Genomic DNA, 26,302 nt, shown 5'->3' on the forward strand with positions numbered 1-26,302 from the left:
ACCCTGGGCTCAGCTCAAGATGATGCCAAGCTGTGGAGCAGCCACAGGCTCCACGGGGCCGAGCCGGAGCTGCTGGCATTGAGGTTTAATTCCCTCCCACACTGTTTAAACTCTCTGAGGAAACAGCCTCGGGAAACACTCACAACTGGGCCCTAAATCTCCTCAATTGAGGCATGTAAATAATGAATGATCCAAGGAGCACAGGGCTTGGGAGCTCTCCATCGATCTGCTGCCTGTTGACAGAGCTGCTTAGCAGGAGCAGCCTGCGAGGTTTGGGGTCTGGGCACTCTCTGAGCTGGGAGGTGACAGAGGGACAGAATCCTTTGGGTTGGGAGAGGCTTTTAAGATCACTGAGCCCAACCCTTAACCCAGCACTGCCAGGTCACCATGAATCCATGACCCTCAGCACCATATCTACATAGCTTTGAACCCCCTCCAGGGATGGGAACTCCACCATTGCCCTGGGCAGCCTCTTCCAGGGCTTGATAACCCTCAAGGGGAAGAAATTGTTCCTCATGTCCAACCTAAACCTCCCCTAGCACAGCTTGAGGCTTTCCCCTTGTCTATCACTTGTTACTTGTTCAAACAAACCAACCCCCACCTCACTGCAGCCTCCTCTCAGGGAGCTGTAGAGAGCAATGAGGTCTCCCCTCACCCTCCTCTTCTCCAGGCTGAACACCCCCAGCTCCCCCAGCTGCTCCTCCCCAGCCCTGTTCTCCAGACCCTTCCCCAGCTTTGTTGCCCTTCTCTGGACCTGCCACTCCTCCCAGTTTCATATCACCAGCAAACTGGCTGAGGACCCACTCTGTCCCTTCACCATGGATTGATTTTCATGCAGCCACCACCAGCCACTCACCAGTGGTGGCCCTGAATGAAGCCAGAGCTGGGAGCCAGCCTAGCCACGGAGCTCTCATTGCCCCAAGGGCTCTGCAAGTTGTCTTTGCCCTCCACAAGAAACCTGTGAGCAATTTGGGGACCAGCAGCATCCAACCCCCCCAAACCCAGATGAGTGGTAGACCTCAGAGCACCCTCCCCAAGCTCTCCTCTTCCCATGAGGACTCTTTCCCACATTAACAGCAGTCCCATTAAGGATCCACCCTCATTACTACCCCACTGTCCCCTTGCAGCTCTTACTGGGGCTCTGCCATCCATGGGAGATGAAGTACTCCTGGGGGGTGTGGGGTCAGGAGCCACCCCCCAGCCCACTGCTAATTAAGATAAACAAGCAGCAAATCAATGCAGCCAGTTTTGGGCTCCCTCTTAATTAAACACTCTGTAGGTTATTGATCAGCCCCAAGCTGCCTCTAGAGCAAATCACAGCAATGAGTGGGCAGCAGGTGTGTGCCCCAGCCCTGCTCCTGGAGACGCCCTCCCAGCCAGGGACTGAAGTGGGCAAGAGCAGGGGATGGGCTCCATCAGCATGTGGTGGTGCCCAGGGAGGACCATGGCAGCAGGGGACGATGTGTGAGCAGCTCCTTGGAGGTCTGGAGCTGTCTGGGCTCAGCCCAGGGGCTCTGGGCAGAGCTGGGTGAAAATGAGACGTTTTAGAGGTGCTGGCGCCAAATTCAGGTGGGACCACAGGGTCACAGCAATGCTGGGAGGGCTGGAAGCCCTCTGCTGTGAGGCCAGGCTGAGAGAGTTGGGGTTGTGCAGCCTGGAGAGGAGAAGGCTCCAGGGAGACCTTCTGGTGGCCTTTCAGTGCTGAAAGGAACTGATCAGAAAGGTGGAGACAGAGTTCTGAGCAGAGCATCGTGTGACAGGACAAGAGGTGACAGTTTGAACTGAAAGAGGGATGGAGACAAGGAAGACTTCCAGGGATGAGGCATCCTGGGCAGCCTGTTCCAGTGTCTCACCACAGGATCACAGGTTTCTTGAACACCTCCAGGGATGGGGACTCCACCACCTCCCTGGGCAGCCTGTGCCAACCCCTGACCACTCTTGCAGCAAAGAAATGTTTCCTCATCTCCAACCTAACCCTCCCCTGGCACAATTTCAGGCCATTTCCTCTCCTATCCCTTGATCCTAGGGAGGAAAGCCCAACCCCCACCTCACTGCAACCTCCTTTCAGGAGCTGTAGAGAGCAATGAGGTCTCCCCTCAGACATGGCCACCTGTGGGCACAGCTGACCCCAGGGCACACATGTCTGGGCACTTGCTGTCCTGGTGATCACAGGGATGATTTATCCAGGGCCTCCTGCCACAGTGCCCAGGGGAGGTGACATACACATCACCAGGGCAAGGATGCTGGCCCCAGCTGTGACCCCCATCCCCCTTGGGCTTGATGTGGGAGGCAGCAGCAACCCCTCCCACGCTTCAGCCTCTCACCTCCTGACCATGGAGGTGACACATCTGCTGACACAGACGCATCAGGATGTCCTTGCAATGGGTAGAGAGAGCCCAACCATTCTATGATTCTATGATTCTGTTAATTTTCACTCTCCCAGTGCCTTTCCCCTGATCCTGGGGAGCCTGAGGAGCCCAAGGAGGAGGTTCCACTGTGGGGCCCCCAGGAGCAGCCGAGCCCCCGTGCAGGGCATTGGCTGTGACCAAACAGGAAGCGAGGGAAGGCACAGAAGGTGCAAACACCACTGAGAGAGAGCCCAGGGACTCCACTTAATGGCTTGGAAACAAGTTCTTGACCTACTTCCAACTTGCAAAAGCCTTTGTGGCATGGCAGAGGAGAAGAAATTAAAGGCACTGAGCCCTGACTGCCTGCTGGTATCTGTGGGGGGAGGGTGGTGGTGAGCAGGATGCCTCAAGTTGTGCCAGGGGAGGTTCAGGCTGGAGATTAGGAAACATTTCTTCCATGAAGGGTTCTCAGGCACTGGCCTAGGCTGCCCAGGGAGGTGGTGGAATCACCAGCCCTGGAGGGGTTTCAGAGCCATGGGGATGTGCTGCTGGGGGATGTGGTTTAGTGGCAGTGACTTAGCAGCAGAGGTGGGATTGTGAGCTCTGGGTGAGTGCTGGGATGTGATGATCTCAAAGGACTCTTCCAGCCTCTGCAGTTCTGTGATTCTAGGTGGCCCTTGGCCAAGATGCTCAAGGACCCAGCAGCCCCTGTGTAAAACAGGGCAGGAAGAAAAAGTGAGGTGGCTTAGACTGGAGATTAGGAAGAAATTCCTGACAGTGAGGGTGGGGAGGCACTGGCACAGGGTGCCCAGGGAGGCTGTGGATGTCCTCTGCCTGGAGGTGTTCAAGGCCAGGCTGGATGAAACCTTGAGCAGCCTGGGCTGGTGGGAGGTGTCCCTGCCCATGGCAGGTCTTTAAGATCCCTTCAAACCTAACCCATTCTGTGAATCTATGATCCTATGAAAGAAGCACAAATTGAGTCTTCCCCCAGCTGTTGCAACCCCACCCCACCCTTGATGCCAGCAGCTTGTGGAGGCCTCTTTTTGCTCCCCCCCCCAGCACCAGCATCACTGCATTTAGGAGCTCCCAGCACAGGGCTCCAGCATCCCAGGTCTCCAGGATGTGACTGGGGGAGCTGGGGACCCAGGCAGAGATTTGGAGTGCACAAAATCCCTCACCACAGCTCTCCCAGCACCCAGCCAGCCCCCAGCACCCAACCTCTGGGCTCCCTTTCCTCTCCCCTCTTCCCCCACCCTAAACCTGGTTCTTTATTTCATTTCCTGCATCCAGCAGCGTTGCCATGGGAACGTGGTGGCAGTCCCAGCTGGATGCTCTTGTCTAGACACTGGACCCCAGCAGCCCAGCACCAGCAACCTGCTCCGTGGGCTGGGTATGGCCCAGGCTGAGCTGGACCCCTGGGAAGGGGTTCACTCAGGGCAGCCAGCCCAGGGAGTATCCAGCACCCTCATGGGGCTGGGGCCACACCAAGCCTTGCACCCTAAATCTGTGCTCCTGGCTTCATCCACCCCTGGGGGGACTCATAGAAGGAGGGCTGGGAAATGCAGTCGTGGGGTGGCTAATGGTGATAACAATAATGATAATGAGGATAATAATGAGAATTGTAGTGATGATGATGATGATGATAATGGTGATGATGATGATGATGATGATAGTGATGATGATAGTAACAGAAAAATCATAGAAGAATCACAGAATGATAGGGGTTGGAAGGGCCCTCCAGAGACCTTCAAGTCCAACCCCAAGAATGATAACAATTAAAAAGAAGAATTAAAAAGTAATTAAAATGGTAATAAAGAAATAATTAAATTAATAAAAAGAATAATAGCAGTGATGATGATGATGATGATGATGATGATGATGATGATGATGATGATGATGATGATGATGATGATGATGATGATGGTGATGATGTGCACTTAAATGTTGTCCCAGGGTTGCAAATTCCCTCCCTGCACAAGGCAGGTCAAACCCAGCCCCCTCTTGTTTTGGCACCAACATAGAGAAGGGAAACTGAGGCACTCCCAAACCTTCCCAGTGCTCCTCCAGGCTGGGAATGCCAAAAGCTGGGATTTGGGCAATGGAGAGGGCTGGGATGCTCCATCACCACCCCAGGCTCCTCCTGATTCATGCCCCTAAAACAAAGGCCTGAGCTGAGCCCTTCAGCTCCCAGCTCTCTGGGTCTGGGTGGATTTGGTTCTTGCCACTGGGGGTCATTATTCCCAGAGGAATTCCCAGAGGGAGGTTTGGGGTTTTTTTCCCAGGAAACATCAGGAATTCCCTCTGAGCAGGCTGGTTTAGCTCTCCAGCAGTGTCACATCTGTTTAGCTCCAAAATCCCATCTGTCATCTGCATCCCATCAATGCCAGCATGAGGCTTTCCCCTTCCTCTTGCCCCCCCCCCCCCCCCCCCCCCCCAGCAAGGAAACATCTCCCTGCCAGGGGGGAGAGAGGGAATCAAAGCAGCTCAATTCCCTGCCTGGCTCTGGCATGATGCTCTCCTGTACCATAGGTTTTATCCCACAGGAAACAGCTTCACCCCTTTGGGAAGCACTCAGGAGCCCCAAACACATCCAAGTGTCCTTGCAGGAGGCAACTGGAACCCTCCTACCTGGCCCTGCTCAGCACCACACTGGGAGCATTTGCTCTCCTGGCCAGGGTGACCAGGTCCATCAGCGAAGGTCTAATGGGGAAACTGAGGCACAGAGGGGTGATGAAGCAGACCTGGAGAAAGGCTGTGCCTTGAGGACACCAAGGTGAGAGCTGCTCTGAGCCCACAGGAGCTGGGCTGGGACTCCTGGCTTGGCGCAGGAAGGTGGGATTTGGATTCCTGAATGAGAGCTTTCAACCTAAATTAGGCCATGAGGAGATCAGGAGGAGACATGAGCAAGGGCCATAGGGCTGCAGGAGGAATGGGCCCAGGGCATTGAGGGGACCCAGGGCAGAGCCAAGGCACACAGCCTCAGGCAGCCCCAAGCAGAAGTTCAGCTGTAGGTTGGAGCAAATCCATCTGGAAGCAGAGCGGGGAATGAAGGAGCTATACAGCCCCATGCCATGCCTGGATAACCCCATTGTGTGTCTGGGATGTAGGGGAGCCTGCTGTCCCATCCATCCACCCACCCACCCCATTCCAACCCATCCCATCCCTCCTATGCATCCTACCCATCACATTACATCCATCCATCTCATCCCATCCATCACATCCATCCTATCCATCAATCCCATCGACTCTATGCAGCCCATCTAATTCATCCATCCCATCCTATCCATCAATCCCATCCATTTATGCATCTCATGCATTCCATTCCTCCCATTCTTATCCACCCCATCCATCAATCTCATCCCATCCTATCCCTCCCATGAACCCCATCCATCCTATCCACCACTCCCATCCCACCTATCCTGTGCATCCCATGCATCTTATCCATCCTATCCTATCCATCTCATGCCTCCTATGCATCCCATCCATCAATCTCAACCCATTTATCCTATGTATGCCATGCATTCCCTCCATTCTACCCAACAATCCCATCACACCCCACCCCACCCTATTCCATCTCACCCCCTCCTACGCCTCCCAGCTATCCTATCCCATTCCTCCTGTGCATCCCATACATCCATCCTATCAATCCCATCCCATCTATCCTGTACATCCCATGCATTACATCCATTTTATCCATCCTATCCCATTCCTCCCATGTTTCCCATTCATCTTTTCTATCCCATCCCATTCCTCCCGTGTATTCCATCCATCCTATCCATCAGTGTCATCCCATTTATCCTACACATGTGGTTTGGAGCACAGCCCTGTGAGGAGAGACTGAGGGAGCTGGGGGTGTTTAGCCTGGAGAAGAAGAGGCTCAGAGGAGACCTCATTGCTCTCTACAGCTACCTGAAGGGAGGTTGTAGCCAGCTGGGGGTTGGTCTCTTCTCCCAGGCAACCAGCACCAGAACAAGAGGATGCAGTCTCAAGCTGCACCAGAGGATGTTTGGGCTGGATGTTAGGAAGACATTCTTCCAACAAAGAGAGATTGGCCATTGGGATGTGCTGCCCAGGGAGGTGGTGGAGTCCCCATCCCTGGAAGTGTTTAAGAAGAGCCTGGATGAGGCACTTGGTGCCATGGTGTAGTTGATTAGATGGTGTTGGGTGATGGAATGGAATGGAATGGAATGGAATGGAATGGAATGGAATGGAATGGAATGGAATGGAGTGGAGTGGAGTGGAGTGGAGTGGGGTGGGGTGGGGTGGGGTGGGGTGGGGTGGAGTGGAGTGGAGTGGAATGGAGTGGAGTGGAGTGGAGTGGAATGGAGTGGAATGGAATGGAGTGGAGTGGAGTGGAGTGGAGTGGAATGGAATGGAATGGAATGGAATGGAATGGAATGGAATGGAATGGAATGGAATGGAATGGAATAGAATAGAATAGAATAGAACAGAACAGAACAGAACAGGATTAACCAGGTTGGAAGAGACCTTTGAGATCATCAAGTCCAACCTCTCACCCAGTAGGTTGTACTCAATCTCTGAGGTCTTCTCCAACCTGGTTCATTCTGTACTCCGTATGATCTTTGAGATCCCCTTCCACTCCAACCCATTCCATGGCTCTCTGCTGACACAGATCACCCTGGAGGCAATTTCCATCCTCAATTCTGCCAGGGAAGCTCTTCAGCCCAACAGAGCTGCGAGGAGCAAGGGGGAATTCCTCCTGGCTCTCAGACGGCGTCGTCGATCATAGAGCCCAAAAGAGGAAGGGAGGGAGGGGTGGAAATGAAATAAATAAATCTCTCTCTCTTAAAAAAAAAATAAATAAATAAATAAATAAAAAATGTTTAAAAATCCAATTTAGTGACTTATTTAGTGACACCTTTCCTAATCAATCCTCCCAGGAAAGAACCACTGATTAAAGCCAAGCGCATCGCTATGGAAACCGCCCGTCCCTCCCTCCTCCCACCACCCTGCAGGCTGGGAAGGAGAAAATTGGGTGAGGAGGGGAAAAAAAAAAAAAGAAATAGAGGGGGAAAAAAATATCTGCCTGGTAACAATCTTCCCCCCACCCTGGAAGAGCTGAGGAGCAAAAATAATCCCCTGGGGAGCAAAAATAATCTCCCGGGGAGCCCAGGCGCTGCCAAAGGAGCAGCCGGCGGCAGCCGGCGGGGAGGCGAAAGCCCGCACGCCTCCCAAAATATTGATCTGCAGGGGAGGGAAAGCATGCTTTGGAGGAGGAGAGGATGCTCCTGCATCCCACAGGGATAAAAAAAGGGGAAGAGAAGGCTCCAGGGAGACCTTACAGAAGCCTTCCAGTGCTTGAAGAGGGCTCCGGGAGAGCCGGGGAGTGACTTTTGCCAAGGGCTGGGAGTGCCAGGACGAGGGACAGTGGAGGAGATTGAGACTGGAGGTCAGGAAGCAAATCCTTAGAGTGAGGGTGGGGAGACACTGGAACAGGTTGCCCAGGGAGGTTGTGGCTGCCCCTGCCTGGAGGTGTTCAAGGCCAATGCCAGGCTGGATGAGGCTGTGCATGTCCCTTCCCAATGCCAGGCTGGACGAGGCTTCGAGCAGCCCGGGTTAGTGTGAGATGTCCCTGCCCGTGGCAGGGGTGTTGGAACTGGATGATCTTTGATGTCCCTTCCAGCCCAAACCATTCTGTGGATCTGCAGGTGGTACCCAGGGGTGCAGCCCCCCAGCCCTGCCAACAGGAGTGTTTCTTCCAGCACTTATCCAAAACTTTAGGCTTGAACTACAGAGTAGAACCACCTGGAGATGCAGGCTGAGGAGACTGAACTGCCCAGCACCCCATGGGGAGTGAGCTGCCACCACAGGAAGGATTTGTAGGGCAAACCTTGTGGGTTTCTCTCTCCTTGGGGTGATTCCTCAACCCACAGCAGCCACAACATCGTGGTGAGGGGCATCACTGCCTGCTGCTGTCATGGCCATGCTCATCCCTGGGTGAGTGAAACCCTCACAGGCCAGTTTCTGGGAGAGCTGAGGATATATCCTTGGTCCTACACTGAATAACAGCCCCAAGCTCCCAGCTGGGTGTGCTCCTGGCTGGATGTGCTCAGCACTCCAAAGGGTCAAGGTACTCAAGGCATCCACAAGTGCTGGCCAGGCAAGGACAAATTTTTCCCATGGGTGGAATTCCAAAGCACCCAGGTGGTAGGAAGCAGTGAGCAGCACAGAAGGGGCCTGGCTGATTCCTCAAGCACACACAATGTTATTTGGGGTACTTTAAGGAGTGAAGTTCTGTCCAGGCCATCATTAGAGCCACTTGTTATCTACTGAGGGATTTAATACCAATCCAACAGGGCTTCCTTAAATTTCCCCCTGCCTCCATCACCATGACCAAGGAGCCCTACTTCACCATGGTCCAGCTCAGGGCTGCAGTCCCACAGAGCATCCAGCTGCTGCCATCATCACCCCATCCACACACACCCCACAGGATGGGACCCCAGAACCATCCAGTTCCAAGCCCCTGCCATGGGCAGGGTCATCTGCTGCTGGAGCAGGTTGCTCAAAGCCTCATCCAACATGGCCTTGAACGCTTCCAGGGATCTCCAGGATTCACAGACTCACAGATTGCACCAGGACCTCAAAGGTCATCTTGTCCACCCCCCTGCAGGCAGCAGGGATATCTCCAACTGCAGCAGGCTGCCCAGGGCCCCAGCAAGTCTGATCTTGAATTTCTCCAGGGATGAGGCCTCAACCACCTCCCTGGGCAACCTGTTCCAGTGTCTCCCCAGCCTCACTGTGCAGAACCTCCCCCTGATGTCCAACCTAACTCTGCCCTGCTCCAGTTTCAAGCCATTGCCTCTCATCCTATCCCCACAGTGCTTTCTGAGCAGTCCCTCCCCAGCCTGCCTGCAGGTCCCCTGCAGATATTGAAATGCAGCTCTGAGGTCTCCCTGGAGCCTTCTCTCCTTCAGGCTGGACAGCCCCAATTCTTCCAGTCTGCCTCCATAGCAGAGGTTCTCCAGCCCTGTGATCATCTTTGTGACCTCCTCTGGACCCTCTCCAGCAGCTCCAGGTCCTTCTTACGTTGGGGGGCACCAGAGCTGGACACAGCACTGCAGGTGATCTCACCAGAGCAGAGTAACAGAATTGGATGTGCTGTCCTAATAAAGCACAGACCTGAACATTTGGCGCACTTCCTTTAGCAAAGGGATGCTCAAAGCCGCCAACACCTTCCCTACTCAAGGCCAGGAGGGTTCCATCCTGCACCATCCCAGCGCTTAGCAGCTGCAGCGGCTGGGAGCTCATTAGAGGCTCCTTAAACATCCCTCACAATCGCTGCCGTTAATTGCTTTGGCCTCTTTTCATCCCCACCACGTTCGGGAGAGGTTCCTTGGGCTTGCTTTTAACCCCTTCGTCGGTGCTGGTGGAGGGGGAGCTGCCGGGGCCGGTCCAGCCCAGCGCCCGCCCCGGGGCCGCTGCGCTCGGCTGCCTCCGTTAATGACAAGCGCGACCCAGGGATGTCACCGCGGGGGACAGCGCCGTGGCTCAGCAGGGGCACAGCACCACCCCAGCATCTCCAGCCCTGCGCCGGGGCCGGCCTGGCCAGCACATCCCCCCACCCCCGCGCATCCAACAAGGGCATGAGCACAGCCCCACGGCTCTGGGGCCAGCCCCACGTGGAGGAGCCCAGGATTTCCGACCCCCAAAGCCTGGGGTTTAACCCCAAAACCACACGGGATGGCTTTGCCAGCTGGGTGCTGGGTGCTGGGCCAAGCCACCCTGCATTTGGGGGGCACCCACGGGAGGAATGAACCAGAGAAACACCGAAGGGTCCTGTAAAGCTCAGCCAGTCCAACCCCCTGCGGCCAGCAGGGACATCTGCAGCTGGGGCAGGATGCTCAAAGCCACAGCCCACCTGAGCTGGAATGGTGCCAGGGATGGGGCAGCTCTGGGCAGCCTGGGTCAGGGTCTCACCACCCTCAGCTCTCACCACCCTCAGCATCCAAAATGCCTCCCTTGGATCTAGTCTAAAGGATGAGGATTTCCATCTCAAAACACTGGGGAGGCCTCCTGGGGACCCACAGGGATCCCTCCTAGACACAGGATCGGCGCTTCCACCACTTCCTAGGGACCCCCCTCCCCCCATGTGAAACGGGGCCGTGCCCACCTCCCCCTGCTCCATCCCCTCCTCTGCCGGCTGGGGGACACCAACCCCACCAGCAAGGCTGCTAACGAGGACAGCACTAATTGCTGGGCAGGCAGCGAGTCCATGCCCCATGTATAATTCAAGGCCCTTTGTCAGGGCTGGGTTTGCTTTGTCTGACAAGTGTCACCTCCCCACGGGACCCCTCCCCGAGCCAGCCACCATGCAGCTCCTTCTTGAGGGGGGCTTGATGAAAAATAATGAGGGCCTGGAGCTGCTGCAAGGCAGGAGATGAGGTCAGGGTCATTAGGAGGGTCGTTAATGGGCTTGGCATCACCCTCAGTGAGACAGAAGATGAAGCAGGTGGATGTGGGGAGAGCTCTGGAGCTGCGTGTGGGGACCCCAGGAAACGATGGGAGCAATAATCCTGTGCCTGTGCCATAGGAGATCCCACATGAGGACCCCAGGAGTTCCCCCAAGTCCTGTGCCCAGGCCATGGGTGCTCCTGGGCTGAGTCTTCCCCCTGGAATTTGGAGGTGGAAATCCTTATCCCTCCTGCTGCTGCACCCCAAAGAGGGATGGCTTGGGGCAGCAGCACCCTGTGGGTGGCAAAGTTTGGGCAGCAGCCCTGTCCTGGACGGTGGGGTGGGAGTGCTCATGGGTGATGGGGAGGACTTGCACCCAGTGGGGCACAGGCCAACCCCAAATGGGTGAGGCTGGCCCTAAAGACTGCCCCTGGCACCCACTGGAGCCCAGCTGGACACTCCAATTTACCATGGCATCACTCTCCTGTGTGTGCCAACCCAGCTGTCCCCAGCACCCTGCCCACCACCAGTGCTGGGCTCAGGGCCAAATCCAGGCTGGGCTTAAGGGGCTGCAGGTTGAGTCTGGTGAGATGCTGCCCAAGGAAGGTTGGTGGCCCTGGGCAAGGGACAGGGATGTCCTGCCACCATGCTGCAAGGGGCCAAAGGGACCTGCCCCAGCCTCTGGCACTGCCACTACACAACTGTTGAGCTTTGGGGGTGGGGGGATGGGGAAACAATTACAAATCCCCAAGGAAAGGCCTTGCTGATCAATGAGTGATTACTGAGCAGGTCACAGCAGCCTGCTGCTGCCAGATTAGATCTGTGTTTGGAGCCACCACAGACACCATCCCCAGAGACACACTTCCCAGAGCTGTAGTTCCCAGTGCCATGATTCCCAGAAGGTAATCAAACAGGTCCCAGCACTCATCCTGCGTGTGCCTCCCCATCCCTCCAGCTCTGTCCCATGTTGTCATCCCCCCCCAGGAAAAAAGGGGTGACAGCCTGGGTGTCCCCCAGAGCAAAGGGCAAGGTGATGTGACCATGGGTTGCAGTAGCACAGCCAGAGGACAGAGGTGCCAAAGGCATGGCTAGGATGGGCACCAGGACCCTCAGCCCTTGGGCATGAGCCCCAGGCCCTGCCAGCTCCACATCTGATCCCAGCCCCACAGCATCGTCCCCACTGGAGCCCATCCGTGGTGCCTATGGCCACGGGGTTCCTGATGGCCACACTGCCATGCCAGGGGGATGCCATCCTCCAGCAAGCCCCCCAGTGCCATCTCCAGCCCTGGGGAGCAGAGACACCGGAGACCCTCCCCACCCCATCCCCCAAACCTTGCTGCACTTTGGCCACCCCATCGTGCCCCTGCACTGCTGTGGGGACTCAGTGCCAGCCCTGTGCCACTCCAGTGCCCGTCCCAGGGCTCCTGCTGTGCCCTCCCTGAGCTGAGCCGAGGGAGAACCCTGCCAGACGCTGCGAGAAGGGGCCAGGAAGGGAGCACTTTGCAGCTGCCGAGGGGAATTGGCAAGCGGCCGGCGACCGGCTGGGAGTGGCGGCAGAGGGGGGGACAGGAGGTGGGGGGGATCCGGTGTGCAGATGGGAAGGCCATGCCCCAGGGGCATGCCTGGCTTTCGGGGAGGGGAAGGGGGACAGGGCTGAGCCAAAACAGGAGCAGGGGAGGAAAGAGAAAATACCAGCTGAGGACTGGAAAGGGTCAGTGCAAAGCTGCCCACCCGGTGCCTGGGTCCCCTCCCGGGCTGGGGGCAAGGGAGCAGGCACCTTGGCTGCACCCCACGGCCACAGCCACGCTGCCCAGCCTCCCACTGCTGCTGGTCATTCGGTGGAGAGGAGGAGGAGGAGGAAGAGCAGGAGGAGGAAGAGGAAGAGGAGGAGGAGGAGGAGGAGGAGGAGGGGAGGATGCGCTGTAGGAGAGAGCCCCGAGGGGAAGGGACAAGGACTCTCAGCTTGACATTTCCAGGCAACAGCTGAGAGACCACCATTAATCTGAGCCATTACTGCTCAGGAGTGGAGAGCAGACAGCTCCTCCCGTGGGCTCACACTGGCCTCAGCATCCCTCACTGTGCTGACCCAGCATCCTCTGCTGCCAGGCTGAGCATCCCCCACAATCACCCAGAGCATCCTCCGCTCCTCCAGCATCCCCCACAATCACCCAGAGCATCCTCCACCCCTCCAGCATCCCCCACAATCACCCAGAGCATCCTCCACAGTCACCCAGAGCATCCTTCACTCCTCCAGCATCCCCTACAATCACCCAGAGCATCCTCCACAATCACCCAGAGCATCCCCTACAATCACCCAGAGCATTCTCCACTCCTCCAGCATCCCCCACGATCACCCAGAGCATTCTCCACCCCTCCAGCATCCTCCACAATCACCCAGAGCATCCTCCACCCCTCCAGCATCCTCCACAGTCACCCAGAGCATCCTACACAGTCACCCAGAGCATCCTCCACTCCTCCAGAATCCTCCACAATCACCCAGAGCATCCTCCACCCTTCCAGCATCCTCCACAGTCACCCAGAGCATCCTACACAGTCACCCAGAGCATCCTCCACCCCTCCAGAATCCTCCACAATCACCCAGAGCATCCTACACAGTCACCCAGAGCATCCTCCATTCCTCCAGCATCCCCCACAATCACCCAGAGCATCCTCCACTCCTCCAGCATCCCCCACAATCACCCAGAGCATCCCCCACAATCACCCAGAGCATCCTCCACTCCTCCAGCATCCCCCACAATCACCCAGAGCATCCCCCACAATCACCCAGAGCATCCTCCACAATCACCCAGAGCATCCTCCACTCCTCCAGTATCCTTCAAGACCCCATCAAGCACCCTCTTCTACCCTCCCACCCTGAGCATCCTCCATGATCTCCTCCAGCATCCTTCAAGACCCCATCAAGTACCCTCTCCCACCCTCCCACCCTGAGCATCCTCCATGATCTCCTCCAGCATCCTCCATGACCACCCTGAGCATCCTTGTCTTCCATCTGAGCATCCTCCATCATGACCCCAGACATCCTCCACCCCTCTGGGATGTTTCCACCCTGGCCTTAGTCCCAGGCTGTCGCTGCAGGGTGGCACCAGGAGTCAAGGTGCCAGGCAGCTGCACCACTCCAGCACCCTGCCCACAGCTCCTCGAGTCCCAGACTGGGACAGCTCCTGAGGCAAAGCCATTTCCAGTCCCTCCCACTGCCTCTTCTCTGGCTCCCAGTGCTCCCCCTGTCCCCAGCACACAGGTGATGGGAAAGGGCCTCACTATGGATGCTGTTGTGAGAAGAGACCAGGCTGACCCAGAGCACTAATTAGCCCTAACCAAGATAATTAGCCCCAGAGCCAAGCATCAGGTCAGCTCTCAGAGCTTGCTCTCTCCCCTGCCTTTGGCTGTGTCCCTGTGTGGCTGCAACCCTGGACCCTGGGTGTGCCCTGCTTAGTGACACCAGATCTGGGCAGTGAGGATGAGGAGGGTGCTGGGGCACAGCCAGGCCAGGAGCCCACAGCCCAGCCAGTGCTGGTGGCTTTGCAGTGCCAATGCTGTCACCACCAGCCCCGGGGGGCCAGAGGGATGAACCATGCTGCAGTGTCACCTCCTGCCCAAGGGGACAGGTCCCCCCTGGCTGGGTCAGAGGCAGGATATGGCCCTGGTGACCAACTTGCACAAGTGCATGTGGCAAAGGGCTGTGTGGGCAGTCCCCAGGTTGGGTGACTCCTGAACCACCCCCACCAGGGCCTGCAAACAGCCCCCAGCTCCTCTTGGGGTCCCACCAGCCCCTGGGGGCTGGAGCTGGATTTGCTGCACCCCCAGATACTTGTGGACTCCAAACCCATGCTGCACCCTCTTGCAGGACCCCCTCAAAGCTCCTGCTTCCTAAACCCCTCCTCCCCCAACATCACCCAGAGCTGCAGAGCCCCCAGCAGCCACACCAAGACCCCAGCTCCCTGTGGGCTCCCAGCAGCTGATCCCTGATGGGGAAGGGATGAAAGCGTTGGGGTGGCCTTTGAGGGTTGAAAGAGCCCTGCAGAGTTCTGAGCCCTCACAGCTCAGTCTGTGTCTGGGGACCACAGGGGTGAGAAGTTTGACTCGGGAGGGGTCCCCTTGTGCAGCCAAAGCTCCTTGAGAGGTGGCAGCAGGGTGGCCCTCAGCCAAGGCAGGACCAAGCTGCTCCACAGATCCCCCAAGGGGCTGGCAGGACACTCCCTGTCCCCATTCCACCTCGTGGTCCCCTCCAGGGCTCATGAAACAGCATCAGGAGGATGTTCTTGATTCCTCTCCTGCCTCAAGGCATGAACTGATGGAGGCCACGAGGGAGCACACAGGGACAGGAGCAACGGGAAAAGAAGCTGTCACCAGCATCCCTGCAAGGGCTTCCCTCTTCAGTGGGGTCTCCCTACAGCCCCCCCAAACTTGTGCACACTCTTGGGCATTGCAGCAGCCCAAATGAACCCCCCTTAACCCATCCCACATCCTGCATCACTCCAAACCCTCTCCCCAGCCCTCCTGCATCCTTCCCTTGCAACTCCTGCTTCCTAAGCACCCCAGGATCACTGGGATGGGTCCAGCCTGAGCCTCCAACACCATGCTGAACCCCTCAACACCATGCTGAGCCTCCCAGCACCATGCTGAGCCTCCCAGCACCATGCTGAGCCTCCCAGCACCATGCTGAGCTCCCCAACACCATGCTGAACCCCTCAACACCATGCTGAGCCTCCCAGCACCATGGTGAGCTCCCCAACACCATGCTGAACACCTCAACACCATTCTGAGCCTCCCAGTACCATGCTGAGTTCCCCAACACCATGCTGAACCCCTCAACACCATGCTGAGCCTCTCAACACCATGGTGAGCCTCCCAGCACCATGGTGAGCTCCCCAACACCATGCTGAACCCCTCAACACCATGCTGAGCCTCTCAACACCATGGTGAGCCTCCCAGCACCATGGTGAGCTCCCCAACACCATGCTGAACCCCTCAACACCATGCTGAGCCTCTCAACACCATGCTGAGCCTCCCAGCACCATGGTGAGCTCCCCAACACCATGCTGCCCCCCTGAACACCATGCTGAGCCCCCCAACACCACGCTGAGCCCCAACAGTCCCTGTGGGCTCCCAGCAGCTGATCCCTGAAGGGCAATGGGGGGAAATCACCCCTGTGTGGGTCCCTGTGGTGCCTCCCACCCCAGTGTGGGTCCCTGTGGTGCCTCCCACCCCAGTGTGGGTCCCTGTGGCACCTCCCACCCCAGTGTGGGTCCCTGTGGCGCCTCCCACCCCAGTGGGCACTAGGGCAAAAGGTGTCAGGGTGTGACCTGACCTAGCTGGGGATATCCCTGCTGACTGCAAGGGGGGTTGGATGAGATGATGGTCGAGGGTCCCTCCCAACCTGATGCATTCTGTGCCCCCCATGGGGCTGGGAGGGCTGGCAGGGGGGGTGTCACATCCTGCTTCATCTCTCCCATCCTGGTGCAGGCAAAGCAGCACCTGGGCAATTGTGGTGGGTTTTTTCCTCCCCTAAATCTCTTTCTGCTGCAGAGCACAACCTGAAGCCAGGTGAAATTTCCCAGCTAAGCAGACAGGAGCTGTTATTAATCTTATTAATAAAGCTCTTGGGGTTTAATGTCCTGTTTAAACATGAGAGGGGCTCCTGCCTGCCAGCTTTGCCTTCCCAGTTTTCCAGGCTGTTACACACAGCTTCTGGAAATTGAAATAAAGAGCTGCCTCCAGCAGGGAGGGGAAGGGGAAGGAGAGCCTGAGGGGCTCACCAGGCAGAATAGAGGGGAAGGAGACCCTCCCTTGACCTGCTGCCCACATGCTTCTTACTGCCCCTCAGGACACCCTCAGCCTTCTTGGCTACAAGGGCACATTGCTGGCTCGTGGGGAACTTGTCCCCCAGCACTCCCAGGTGTTTCTCCTAGGAGCTGCCCTCCAGCAGGTCACTCCTCACCTGTACTGCTGCAGGAGGTTGTTCCTCCCCATGGGCAGGACCCTACTCTCGCCCAGGTTGAACTTCCTGAGGTTCCTCCACCCAACTCTGCAGCCTGGCCAGGTGTGGCTGGATGGCAGCACAGCCTGATGAGGTGTCAGCCACTCCTCACAGTTTCCAATCACCAGCAAAGTGGCTGAGGTTCCACTCTGTCCCTTCACCCAGATCACTGATGGACTGATTTTCATGCAGCCACCTCCAGCCACTCACCACTGATGGCCCTCAATGAAGTGTTAGGTATTAGGTAATAGGTTGGACTTGATGACCTCTGAAGTCTTTTCCAACCTGGCCAGCCTGACCATGGAGCTCAGCATCCCCTCAGGGGCTCTGCAAGCCCTCAGTGATTCTGTAAGAGCAGGGAGCCAGCCTGACCATGGAGCTCAGCATCACCTCAGGGGCTCTGCAAGCCCTCAGTGATTCTGTAAGAGCAGGGAGCCAGCCTGGCCATGGAGCTCAGCATCCCCTCAGGGGCTCTGCAAGCTCTCAGTCCATGTGTTGGCTCCAGTGATGGTTTTATTCCTCCTCCCCTTTCTTGCTATCACTGCAAGGGCCACCATTGATTTTTCATAGCATTAATTTTTTCTCCTAGCAGAAAGCCACCTGGGATGGAATCAAATTGCTTATCAGCATCTAAACACTTAGAGCAGCTCTGTCTCTTTCAGCAGCCAAACTTCAGCAGCTCAATAAGAGACAAGATCAAGTCTGGCTGGGCAAGACACATGTTCCCAGGCTCCATTTAGGCCACCAGCTTTCAGGCTTTGCTGAGCACATCATGCACCAACCCTTACTCCCCACGCTCTCAGCTTCAGTGTCAGCTCTTCTCATACAATCACAGAGTGGCTCAGGTTGGAAGGGACCTCTGAGACCATAGAACCATAGAATCAATAAGGTTGGAAAAGACCTCAGAGACCATCAAGCCCAACCTGTCAGCCAGCACCTCATGACTAAGTAAACCAAGGAGAGATCATCTACTCCAACCTCCTTGCCATGGGAGACCTCTCAGCTAGACTTGGCTGCTCAAGGCCTCATCCAACCTGGCCTTGAACACCTCCCTGGAGGGGGCAGCCACAACCTCCTCGGGCAACCTGTTCCAGAGTCTCACCTCCCTTGTGCTGAAGAACTTCTTCAGCTCCAGTCTAAGCCTGCTCTCCCTCAGCTTCAAACCATTCCCTCTTGCCTTGTCTCTAGACACCCTCAGGAAAAGTCCCTCTGCAGCCTTCCTGTAGATCCCTTCAGCTATTGGAAGGCAGCTCTAAGGTTCCCCTAATGTCTTCTCCTCTCCAGGCTGAACACCCCCAGCTCCCTCAGCCTGTCCTCACAGCAGAGCTGCTCCAGCCCTTGGATCAGCTTTGTGGCTTCCTCTGGACTCACTCCACCAGCTCTGTGTCCTTCTCCTGCTGGGGACACCAGAACTGGAGGCAGGATTGGAGGTGAAGTCTCATCATAGCAGAGCCAAGGGGCAGAGTCCCCTCTCTTGCCCTGCTGCCCACACTCCTCTGGCTGCAGCCCAGCACAGGGTATTCCTCGCTCATCTTCTTCACTTCTCCATGACACAGCCCTCCAAGACATTTCTTTCCCAGTGCTCATCACTCCCAGCCCTGTCAGGCTCCAGCATGAATGATTTAGAGGCTTCTTCAGCCAGGCTGGTTGGTTCCCTGGGGTGCACATTAGCTGGTCCTGCAAATTTAGATGTAGTGCACTTTAATCGCTGCTCTGATCCTGAGCTGGAGCCTCCTGCCACCAACCTGCACGGCATCCTCCTGCCACCAACTGCAAGGCAGCCTCCTGCCACCAACCTGCACGGCAGCCTCCTGCCACCAACTGCAAGGCAGCCTCCTGCCACCAACTGCAAGGCAGCCTCCTGCCACCAACCTGCACGGCAGCCTCCTGCCACCAACTGCACGGCAGCCTCCTGCCATCAACCTGCACGGCAGCCTCCTGCCACCAACCTGCACGGCAGCCTCCTGCCACCAACTGCACGGCAGCCTCCTGCCATCAACCTGCACGGCAGCCTCCTGCCATCAACCTGCACGGCAGCCTCCTGCCACCAACTGCAAGGCAGCCTCCTGCCACCAACTGCAAGGCAGCCTCCTGCCACCAACTGCAAGGCAGCCTCCTGCCACCAACTGCACGGCAGCCTCCTGCCACCAACCTGCACGGCAGCCTCCTGCCACCAACCTGCACGGCAGCCTCCTGCCACCAACTGCAAGGCAGCCTCCTGCCACCAACTGCACGGCAGCCTCCTGCCGCCAACCTGCACGGCAGCCTCCTGCCACCAACCTGCACGCAGCCTCCTGCCACCAACTGCACGGCAGCCTCCTGCCATCAACCTGCACGGCAGCCTCCTGCCACCAACTGCAAGGCAGCCTCCTGCCACCAACTGCACGGCAGCCTCCTGCCACCAACTGCACGGCAGCCTCCTGCCACCAACTGCACGGCAGCCTCCTGCCACCAACCTGCACGGCAGCCTCCTGCCACCAACTTCACGGCAGCCTCCTGCCACCAACCTGCACGGCAGCCTCCTGCCACCAACCTGCACGGCAGCCTCCTGCCACCAACTGCACGGCAGCCTCCTGCCACCAACTGCAAGGCAGCCTCCTGCCACCAACCTGCACGGCAGCCTCCTGCCATCAACCTGCACGGCAGCCTCCTGCCACCAACCTGCACGGCAGCCTCCTGCCATCAACCTGCACGGCAGCCTCCTGCCACCAACCTGCACGGCAGCCTCCTGCCACCAACTGCACGGCAGCCTCCTGCCGCCAACCTGCACGGCAGCCTCCTGCCGCCAACCTGCACGGCAGCCTCCTGCCACCAACCTGCACGGCAGCCTCCTGCCGCCAACCTGCACGGCAGCCTCCTGCCGCCAACCTGCACGGCAGCCTCCTGCCGCCAACCTGCACGGCAGCCTCCTGCCACCAACCTGCACGGCAGCCTGGCAGGAAAAGCCCTGCCTGGGCATAATGGGGAGGCACCACAGGAGCCTCACCCATGGGATGATGCTCCATGGCCACCCACACCTGCAGGCCCTCCTCTGGGTCATGGGTTGGTCATCAGCAGGGTGACCAGGATGGGTTGGGGTTTTCTTCATGCCTCTCAAACCTGCAGTTCCCATCATAGGACTGGCTCCAGGTCCTCACTGCTGCCCATTCCCAGAGCAGCCCCACCCTGCCAGGGCAGCAGCCAGCCCCTGGCAGCATCCCTGGGCACCAAGGTGCCCCTGCACCCGGCAGGGCCCATCCTGTGGTGATGGGGTGAGGGGAAATGGGGGGTGAGGGGAAATGGGGGGTGAGGGGAAATGGGGGGTGAGGGGAAACCAGAAGCTCAGCACAACAAAGGGTCTTGGAAACAAGGGAAGAGAGGAAATGAGGGATGAGGGGAAATGAGAGACTCAGGGGGGAAAAGGGGCTCAAGGAACGAGGGGCTGAGGAAATTAAGGGCAAGAGAAAATAAGAGGTGAAGGGAAACAAGAGATGAAGGGGAAACAAGGGATGAAGGGGAAACAAGGGATGAAGGGAAACAAGGGATGAAGGGAAACAGGGATGAAGGGGAAACAAGGGATGAAGGGGAATAAGAGATGAAGGGAAACAAGGGATGAAGGGGAAACAAGGGATGAAGGGGAATAAGAGATGAAGGGAAACAAGGGATGAAGGGGAACAAGGGAAGAAGGGGGAACAAGAGATGAAGGGGAAACAAGGGATGAAGTGGAACAAGGGATGAAGGGAAACAAGGGATGAAGGGGAAACAAGGGATGAAGGGAAACAAGGGATGAAGTGGAACAAGGGATGAAGGGAAACAAGGGATGAAGGGGAAACAAGGGATAAAGGGGAACAAGAGATGAAGGGAAGCAAGGCATTAAGGGAAACAAGGGATGAAGGGAAACAAGGGATGAAGGGAAACAAGGGATGAAGGGGAAACAAGGGATAAAGGGGAACAAGAGATGAAGGGAAGCAAGGCATTAAGGGAAACAAGGGATGAAGGGGAACAAGGGATGAAGTGGAACAAGAGATAAAAGGGAGGAAAAGGGGCTATGGGACTGTGAAAATGAGGGAAAAGGGGAAAGGAGAGATGAGGGAAAATGAGGGGCTGTGGAAAGAAGGGACAAGGGGAAATGAGGGAAGAGAGGAAACAAGGGGATATGAAGGGCTCAGGAGCCCAGGAAAAAGGTGGTGGTGGGGGGGTGGGCAGGGAAATGAGAGACAAGGGGAAATGAGGGGCTGGGGGAAACGAGGGGCTCACCATCCCTGAAGCCTCTGCCAGCCCCCCATTTCCATGGCAACCATGCAAATGTGCCAGCTTTCCATCCTCATTAGGGAGCCGGCAGCAGCACAAACAGTGACTGCAGCAGATTACATGCCCATTATGAGCAGTCGCACCTTCCGAGCGCTGGTAATTACACCTAATTGTGCATTTAATTGTCTAATTGAAAACCCCCATCCCGAGTTCAGCCCCCGGCTCCTTTCCCCCCTTTCCTGGCCCTGGGAAGGTAGCTAGGGGCAGCTCTGGCCCTGCTCTCCTCCTGTTGTCCCCACGCTGGGATCGCGATGCGAGCCACGCAAAGGACAAAAGATGCCGGCTGGGGTCGGAAGCTGACTGTCACCAGAGCTGGAGCTGGAGGGTTGGTGGCCTAAACTGGGCAAACTGGGGCAGGAGGGGTCGGGGGGACAGCAGGAAACAGGAGGAGATGGCAGGGGGTGGCAGGGTCATGATGCCCCTGAGGATGCAGCTGGAGAAGAGGATGTCCCCCACGGCTGGGGGGTGGTTGAGGGATGAGCCCACACTGTGCCTGTGCACATCCTTCACTAAGCCGACCTTGGCAGCTCCTCTCCAGGCTGGGTGGTGGAGGGGTCACCTCCCTGAGGCTCTTGGTGCCCCGTGTGAGCCCCACGGCTCAGGCAGCAGGATGGGATGGACCCACGGCCCCTCTCCCTGCACCCTGACCCCGGGAGGCTGAAGGGGGAAGGATACCAGTGGCAGCATGGCACGGCACAGCATGGCATGGCACGGCAGGGCATGGCACTGTGCACACAGCATGACAGGGCACGGCACTGTGCACAGCGTGGCACGGCATGGCACGGCACCACATGCAGCCAGCCTGGCAGGCTCCGGCAGGCTCAGCCGGGCGGGAGGTGCCAACTGAGCTTCGCTTTTCCAGCCAATTAAAGGAGAAGCAGAGAAACAAAGAAGAACTGAAAGCCCGGTTCGGAGCGACGCCGAGCCCTGCCAGGCAGAGGTGGGAACGCTCAACATCTCCTCTCCCCACCTAGCTCCAGGGCCGGAGATGCCTCCCTTCCCCCCAAGGAGCTCCACTCCGCAGGGGCAGGCAGTGGGGTGGTCACTTCGGGGTGGAGAAGGAGCTTGTAGGAGTGAGCTGCCCTGCCCCTGGGGACAGAGGGGGACAGGACACCAGCCAGGGCTCAGCTTCCAGCAGTCCACATCCCAAACCACTGCCTCTGAGGCCGAATCCACCCCTCCAGCAGCCAACATCACCAAGCTCCAGAGTTAAGAGAGCCACTGCCTGCAGCCCTCACAGCCTCGTGCCCGTGCTGGGCAGTCTGTGGGGTGGCATCACCTCTGGGTTCCTTTTTCATCCAACCACCTCTGCAGCTCTCATCTTCATGCAGAGAACACATAAACCCTCCTGACAACAATGGGCACCCCTGAGAAAGGGTCAGGAAGCCACCAGGAACCCCCCCAGCTGGTTGGTTGGTCTCCCAGATGATGGGGAGGAGCAGCAGCAGCCCAGGAGGTTTGCTTTCATTCCTATCTCATCAGCATCAACGTCTCCAGCAGCCCCTTGTGAGGTGGGGCAGGGCTGGTGGGCATCTGGCAAGTGGATCCTGGGTGGGGGGCACTGCAGAAAAGCCATACATGTAAGCAAAATCCAGTGGGGAGTGCTCCCCCCTGGGAATGGACACCCAGAATCATGCTGGGTGTTCCAAAGCTGCTGCCCAGGCTCACAACAGTGCCATGGCCTGAACACCAGTTCCCCAAACTGGTTCAGGCACAGCCACTGCCCTGAGGTCTGGACTGCACAGGGTGGAGCAGGCAGGGCTCTGCCTGCACTGGGCAGGGCATGTGGCCCCTCCAGACCTGCCTTCTGCCACCCCAGCATGGGGGGCTTTGGCACCCTGCAGCTGCAGAGCATCCTCTGCTACCATGAGCACCCTCTGTGTCTGAAGGTGACAAGGGACCAAGGGCACATTCCCCTTGTCCAGGGGGTACAAGGGACCAGGGCTACATCCTGTGTCCAGGGTGGACAAGAGACCAGAGACACATCCCTCATGTCCAGAGGGGACAAGGGACCCAAGGCATATCCTCTGTGTCTAGGGGGAACAAGGGACCAGGGACACATCCCTCATGTCCAGAGGGGACAAGGGCCCAGGGCACATCCTCTGTGTCTAGGGTGAACAAGGGACCAGGGACACATCCCTCATGTCCAGAGGGGACAAGGGCCCAGGGCACATCCTCTGTGTCTAGGGGGAACAAGGGACCAGGGACACATCCCTCATGTCCAGAGGGGACAAGGGCCCAGGGCACATCCTCTATGTCAAGGGTGAACAAGGGACCAGGGACACATCCCTCATGTCCAGAGGGGCCCAGGGCCCAGGGCACATCCTCTGTGTCCAGGGTGAACAAGGGACCAGGGACACATCCCTCATGTCCAGGTAGGACAAATGATCAGAGGCACATGCCCCTGGGAACCAAGTTGGGGAAACCAACTGGGATGTGAGAAGGTGCTGCAGGGTTATGGTGGCACCCAGGGAGATGCCTGAGGGAAGGTGACCTGGCAGTGAGGACCAGGTGGTGGCATCATCCCAGGACAGGCTGCACGTCACCTGTGCTGCTGTGTTCAAGGGAAACTGAGGCACAGGCTGGCCAGAGAGGTTTGTTCTCACTGCTGCTGGCACAAGCTGACCCCACAGCAATGGGGCACAGCTTCCTAGGAAGCCTCAGTACACACCAGTCCAACCCCAGCCCCAGCAGCTGGGGGTACTTAGAGCATGGCTGACACCCCATAGTGCAGAGGGCCCAGGACAGGGGTCAGGACTACCTGGCTGGGGGGACATGAGCCCTGTGGTGCTGACCCCATGTCACAGGTGGCCCAGAGCAGCTGAAGCAGAGGAGAGGAGCAGAGCTGGAGGCAGGTGTCCTTCCCACCACCCATTGTCCCTTCCCAAACCTTGGCCCTGACTGGTCCATGTGCCCCAGCCACATCACCCTGGGGATGAATATTGCCTTCAGTCACCCAAGGGGACACCCTGGTGGCTCCTGGCATGTCCACCAGCCCAGGGCTGTGGATGAGCACCCAGACACCCCCCACCCCAGGCAGAGCACTCAGTGGCACCGTGGGTGCCATTGCTGTGGGCTGGGGGGCTAGGGGTAAGGGGGGCATCTCCCCACAGACAGCAGGATGCAGGCTGCTGCCCACAGAGCTGGGAGTGAGCTTGGGAGAGCATCCTGCAGGCTGGGAGGGGGTGAGCATGGGGTGGGAAGGCCACCAGTAAGGGACAGTTTCGGAGCCAAGCCTTTGGGGATGCCAGCAGCAGCAGCAGGACACACAGCACAGGTGAGGGGAAAGCCAGAGCCCAGCCTGCAGCACAAAGTTTGTCTGGGTGCAGGAGCTGCTCTGCCAGCCCAGGAGCTCACAGCGATTCTGTTCATCCCCTGAACTAAATGGATGCAAACCCCTCGGATCTGGGATGTCTCAGGGAATGAACAGCGACAGCCTGCCTGGGAGCTGGGTGGTAGGAAAAGCAGCGACCGGGAGCCAGGAGAACTCCCCCAGCCAGGAAACACAGCCTGGCTGATCCTGACCGAGGGCAAGGAGAGAGAGGCAAAGCAAAGCTCCACAGACCCAGCCCGGGGGACAGCTGGGGACACGAGGCCATTCCCGCTGGGAGCAGCGGGACTTCCCCCGGGGATGAGCCCACTGCAGCTCCGCTCCCCAGGGTTGAGGGTTGGCTTCCAAGCTTCCCACATGCCCCCGGTTAAGCCAGGTCCCCCTCATCTATCCAAGTGTGGGGACCCCTCCCCACTCACTGCCTCGTGAAGGATGGAGAATGACCACGAGCCACACCGGGAAGAAATTGCTGGTCAGCAGGATGTCACCACCACCTCCCGAGCGGATCTGGAGCCTGCTGCCATCGCTGCCTCCATCCATCCATCCATCCATCCATCCATCCATCCATCCATCCATCCATCCACCCACCCATCCATCTGACCCAGCACCCTCCAATCCCTGGGGACACCACGGGCTGCCCCGTGTGTACCTTTCAGCACCCCACTCCTCATTTTCCTCACCACGACGAGCCTCGGGCAAGTTGTAGGACGCCGATTCTCCGTTAACCAACAGCCCACCCGGGATAAGGAATCACAACCTCCTCAGCGCTGGTGTTAGAGGAAAAACCCCCAGGCCCCCCACCGCGCTCCCCTCGCCCAGCGGCCTGATGAAGATTGATTCATGGGCGGGGGCAGGCTCAGCTCCCCACTCCGACAGACACCGACAGTCCCGTTCCGTCCAACCTCTCCCTCCCCCCTGCCCCCAGCATCCCGGCGTCTCCCGGCTGCGGTCCCGCTCGGCAGCCGGAGAGTTTCCAAAGTGCTGGCAGCTGCTCCAAGTTTCCCAATCGCCCCGACTCGGGGGACCAGCACCCCTTCAAGATACATCCTTGGAGTCTCCAGGATGGGAAAGCAGCGGTGGGAGCCAACTCGGGGGGAAGAGATTGCAGTTGGGAACAAAGCTCACACCTGCTGGAGACGCATCCCCAGGCGCTGGCAGCGCTGGGAACCGGTTCCCATCTATCTCCCCACAGCCGCAACCGGGCTGAGGCAAGGGGACGAGGCAGGGGCATCGCCTTCCTCATCGGTTATTCCGGTTTTTTTTCGGTTGGGTTTTTTTGGGGTGCTAGCGAAGCATCCCCGAGCTGGTCCCACAGCAAGGTCACCGCCGAGCCGGAGCGGGCAGCGGTGCCAGGCGGCATCGCGCACAAAGCACGGCCCCGCATGCTGATGAGCGGCCCCTCGCCTTACCAGCTGCAGGCAGCAGAATCCGACCAGCGTGCATCTCCCGTTGCATCTCCCCATGGTTTGCCCAGCCGGAGCCTCGGGATTGCCCCCACCGTGGCCTTGGCGTCGCCGTCCTCCAGATCCTCAGCAGCCTACCCTCCTCGGGCACAGCCTCCGCCCGGGCAGCATCAGGGGGGCACCAGCAACATGTCCTGTCCTGTCCTCCAGCCAGCCCCAGCGCTTCCTTCACAGCAGCCCCGCCGCTTCCCGCATCCTGCCGGCTTAGCACAGAGGCGGGCAGCGCTCAGGCAGGGGCATCGCCCCCCTCCTCTGCTTCCCCCCCTCCCCTCCGTTACCCCAAACCTCGCTCCCTCTTCCCCCACCCCCGGAGCCCGCTACAGCCCCAGCCCCCGGTGCAGGCTCCCCGGGGCCGCGCACCGCTCGCCATCCATCCCCGGGGCGCGCAGGTTTGCGCGGAGCCCGCCCGGCCCCTCTATTGTCTCTCCCGCACAGCCGCGCTCCGCGCCCCGGGGGCGGG

At 58.3% G+C, this 26,302-nt stretch overlaps 1 protein-coding gene across 1 annotated transcript in view; it reads right to left on the minus strand.

Annotated features, from left to right (window-relative positions):
- NKAIN1 (sodium/potassium transporting ATPase interacting 1) overlaps window positions 1–26,072 on the minus strand; it is a 38,387-nt gene extending 12,315 nt beyond the window's left edge. The window contains exon 1 of the mRNA XM_068167453.1: window positions 25,789–26,072. Within this exon, the coding sequence (XP_068023554.1) occupies window positions 25,789–25,842 (54 nt within the window). The 5' untranslated portion in view covers window positions 25,843–26,072. The remainder of the gene's footprint in view (window positions 1–25,788) is intronic.
- Between the last annotated feature and the right edge of the window lie 230 nt (window positions 26,073–26,302).

This window comes from Melanerpes formicivorus, unplaced genomic scaffold (genome assembly GCF_026170545.1).
Source record: "Melanerpes formicivorus ecotype bairdi unplaced genomic scaffold, bMelFor1.0.p_v2 SCAF_118, whole genome shotgun sequence".
NCBI lineage: Eukaryota > Metazoa > Chordata > Aves > Piciformes > Picidae > Melanerpes > Melanerpes formicivorus.